The sequence below is a fragment of the Pteropus alecto genome, unplaced genomic scaffold, assembly GCF_000325575.1.
Source record: "Pteropus alecto unplaced genomic scaffold, ASM32557v1 scaffold186, whole genome shotgun sequence".
In the NCBI taxonomy this organism is placed as follows: domain Eukaryota; kingdom Metazoa; phylum Chordata; class Mammalia; order Chiroptera; family Pteropodidae; genus Pteropus; species Pteropus alecto.
In genome coordinates this window covers 1450987-1454547 of record NW_006439190.1, presented here as the reverse complement: position 1 = coordinate 1454547, position 3561 = coordinate 1450987, and the positions used below count along the sequence as shown (strand labels likewise).

The window sequence follows — 3561 nt, the reverse complement described above, 5'->3', positions numbered from 1 at the left end:
CGAGATCCTCCTGTCTTCTTGCATCCCTGAGGACAACTCAGCAATACCAGCATTTTAGGCTTCTAAGGAGGCCAGCTGGGTTGTTCTGAGCTGTTCTGGGTACTCAGGTGCTCAGGATGCCTTGAGCCTAGAGACTGGTCTGCTGCTGGCATCAGCTTCAGCCCATTCTGGGGTTCTGGGGTTTACTCATCCATTGCCTTAGGAAGCAACTTTTTTAAAAAACACTTTAACTATATATATATTTTTTGGTAGATGACAATGAAAGCGACAAAAAGAAAAAAGATAAGAAGAAAAAGAAAATAGAAAAAGAAGAGAAAGAGAAGAAAAAAGGACCTAGCAAAGCTACCGTTAAAGCTATGCAAGAAGCTCTGGCTAAGCTTAAAGAAGAAGAAGAGAGACAGAAGCGAGAGGAGGAAGAACGGGTGAAACGGCTTGAAGAATTGGAGGCCAAGCGCAAAGAAGAGGTACGTTTTCATGAAGCTGCTCACGTTGATGTTGTGTTTAACTTAATGTCTCTCTAAAATGTACTAATGGTATGGTAATTCAGTTAGCTTATTGCATTTGGTCACTAGGCCTGTCTCTCACTGATACCACTAGCATCCTGTTTTTGGTATGCCAATTATTTGTTCTGACTTAATAAAAGGAAGAGGTGCAGAAAAATCCTGCCTTTATTGCCTCAGGTACAAGCAGAAGTTAACTTGCGTATCATGGCCAACATAGTCTACTCTCCTGTGATATTGATTAAAAAATCATGTACAACATTTAAAATACTTTCATTTGGAATCTCCTAACACAGTACTTTGCATATATCTCAAAAGCTTTGTTTGGAGTTTGAGTTGTTTAAGTTTTATAATTGATTAAGCCAATACAGTTTTCTGATGTGTATTCTTTTATAGGAAAGATTGGAACAAGAGAAAAGAGAACGGAAAAAGCAAAAAGAAAAAGAAAGAAAAGAACGCTTGAAAAAAGAAGGGAAACTTTTAACTAAGTCCCAGCGAGAAGCTAGAGCCAGGGCTGAGGCTACCCTCAAACTTCTGCAGGCTCAGGGTAAGTCGTCTTCCTCCTTACCGCACAGTCCTGACACTTCTTACGCAGTTTCAGTGGTCAAAAGGAGAACTGAATTGAACCAAGAGAACTTTCTGAAATGCTGTGAAAAAGTCAAACAAAAATGTTAACAGTGGATGAGATAATCTCAATATTTAGAGAGGTGGCTTTTATATGATGGTAAAAATATACACGTAAATGATAGAGTGTCCATAAAAGTTTTTTTTGTGCTCTAAAATAAGTGAGAATAGAAAATATAGTAAAATGATGTACCCATAACTCCTTTTCAACAGTTACCAACATTTACCATTCTTGTTTTGCCCCCTCTACCTTTTTTTCCCCCTGGAGTATTTTAAAGTAAAGTAAATACCATGTCCTTCTACTCAGAATTTACTTTAGTGTATATCTCTAACAGGTAAGGACATTTTACTTTTTAACATGAGTAGAGTATCTGTTACATCTAACAAAATCGATTCTTTTATGTCATCTGATTTTCTGACGATATGTAAGCTTTTCCCCTTGTCTCCACAATATGTTTTATAATTGATTTGTTCAAATCAGGATCCAGATTAGATCTACGCGTCACATTTGGTTGCTTGGCCTGTCTCACTGGTACAGCTGCCACCCTGTTTTTGGCATACCATTTATTCGTTGACAGTACTAGATTATTCTCTGGAATTTCTCACATTCTAGATTTGTCTAATTACATTCTCCTGGTGTTGACTAGATCTAGCAGCTTGGATACTCCTAGTGATGCTGTGCAGTTCCTGTTTTCTCATGCCAGGCAGCACGTGATCTGGTTATCTCACTTTTGGTGATGTCAAGAGTGACCAGTGGGTTTAGCCATTGGCAGCCTTGTCTATTATAAAAGTTCGCCATTGACTTTTCACTAGTAATTTTAATATCCAATTGGTAATTGTTGTCTATATCATTAGGAATTGCAGAATTGTCATAGTCTATCATTCATTCTGCATTTATTAGCTAGAATATTTTTCTAAGGAAAAACTTTCCCTGACATTGTTCATTCAGGAAAGCCAAGGTAATTGCTTCATTTTTTTTCTTTATTTTCAAAATAGTAAAAGGCATCCAGCAACCTCCAAAGGTGGCCAATAAGTTTAATTTTGGTTTTTTTTTTAATGCCTATCATTTTATTTTAATGGATTTTTAGATAATTGATTTCATCTTATGATGTTAATGTTTTTGATACTGAAATTGTTTTATCTTTGGCCAGTGGGAGCCCATTTAGGCTTGTTCTTGTGAATTTTTCACATGACCACAATATTCTGTTAACCCCTTCCTTGCTTGCTAACACAGCAAAGTATCTCAGGTTCATCTTGTATATTTTCTGCCCTAGACCTGGAATCAACTGTTTACCCAAAAGGCCTTGGTTCCTTTTATTTAGAGACCACAATCTGAACATATGTTTTTGACAATTGAAGTTATTTAAAATAATGTTTTTGCATCATTGAGGAAAATTTATTAGGACTGCCCTAAATTTCCTGTCTCTACATTCCATAGGTTTTATTACAGTAATTTTGGTGCTTATGCCATAATTATAGTAATAGTAAGCTTTTGACATCTATTTTCTCATAAAAATCATGCAGATATTTTTATTTCCATCATGTAGATAAAGAAATGGAGACTCAGCTTACACAGCTTGCCTAGGTCCTGGAGCTGAGATTTTAACTGATCTCTTTGGCTTCCTCTTTATTCTGCATTATCTCTTTATCTGGGAGAAGCAAATGTAGAGAAACACAGTACTTACGTTGTAGGAAGCGACACCCCAAGGAGGAATTTGGATGCTCAAACAACTTTGTTAGAGGAAGGTGAATTTATTAACTGGCAGAGCATGCGGGGCTTAACAGCACCAAAGCATGAGTTCCCCTTGGTTAGATTTCTTACAGGTTATATACCTTTGCAGTGTCCATGCAAGAAGCGCGTGATTCCTTTGAGGTTTTACGTGTACCTCATGACCCAGGATGGGCAGGGGGAGTTTTAGGTGGGGGCTCCAAGGGGAAGGGAATTCCCAGACCACTGGTCCTATCTATTTACAGATCCTTTATCTTGTAGGTGTTGCAACAGTTTCCAGAAGACCATTTAGAGATCTATGGGGTGTGGTTAATCTATAACTGGCTAAGTAGGTCATTTCTACAAGCCCTTCCCTTTGCATTTTTCAAATGCCTCCTCTCTTCTCTTAGAGTTCAGAAAATTTCATATCGAATTGGGGCTATAGCTTTTTTAAAAATTAGAGAATAAATTTGAGTATACCCAGCACCCAAATACCATGTTTGACTGGTATCTGACAGACTAACAACACTCATGAAGAAATTGGGATGGGGCCAAGCAGCGGATAATATGCATCTCAGAACTGCTGTTTTATGGAGTAGTTTGACTTGTCCTTACGAGATTAGATGAAAATTATGATTTAAAATGATGAATTCAGCATTAGTCTTTAGGATAGGCTTGGAAGAGATGGCCTCTCAAGTGGCGTCTGTGGCCCTGGTTTGTCTCTCTTCT

General features: G+C 37.7%; 1 protein-coding gene across 1 annotated transcript in view; it reads left to right on the top strand.

The window, feature by feature from the left end:
• Positions 1 to 3561, top strand: part of EIF5B (eukaryotic translation initiation factor 5B) — a 72184-nt gene that overhangs the window by 28388 nt on the left and 40235 nt on the right. Inside the window, exons 5-6 of the mRNA XM_006916181.3 lie at positions 253 to 464; positions 897 to 1047. Coding sequence (XP_006916243.1) covers positions 253 to 464; positions 897 to 1047 — 363 coding nt within the window. The remainder of the gene's footprint in view (positions 1 to 252; positions 465 to 896; positions 1048 to 3561) is intronic.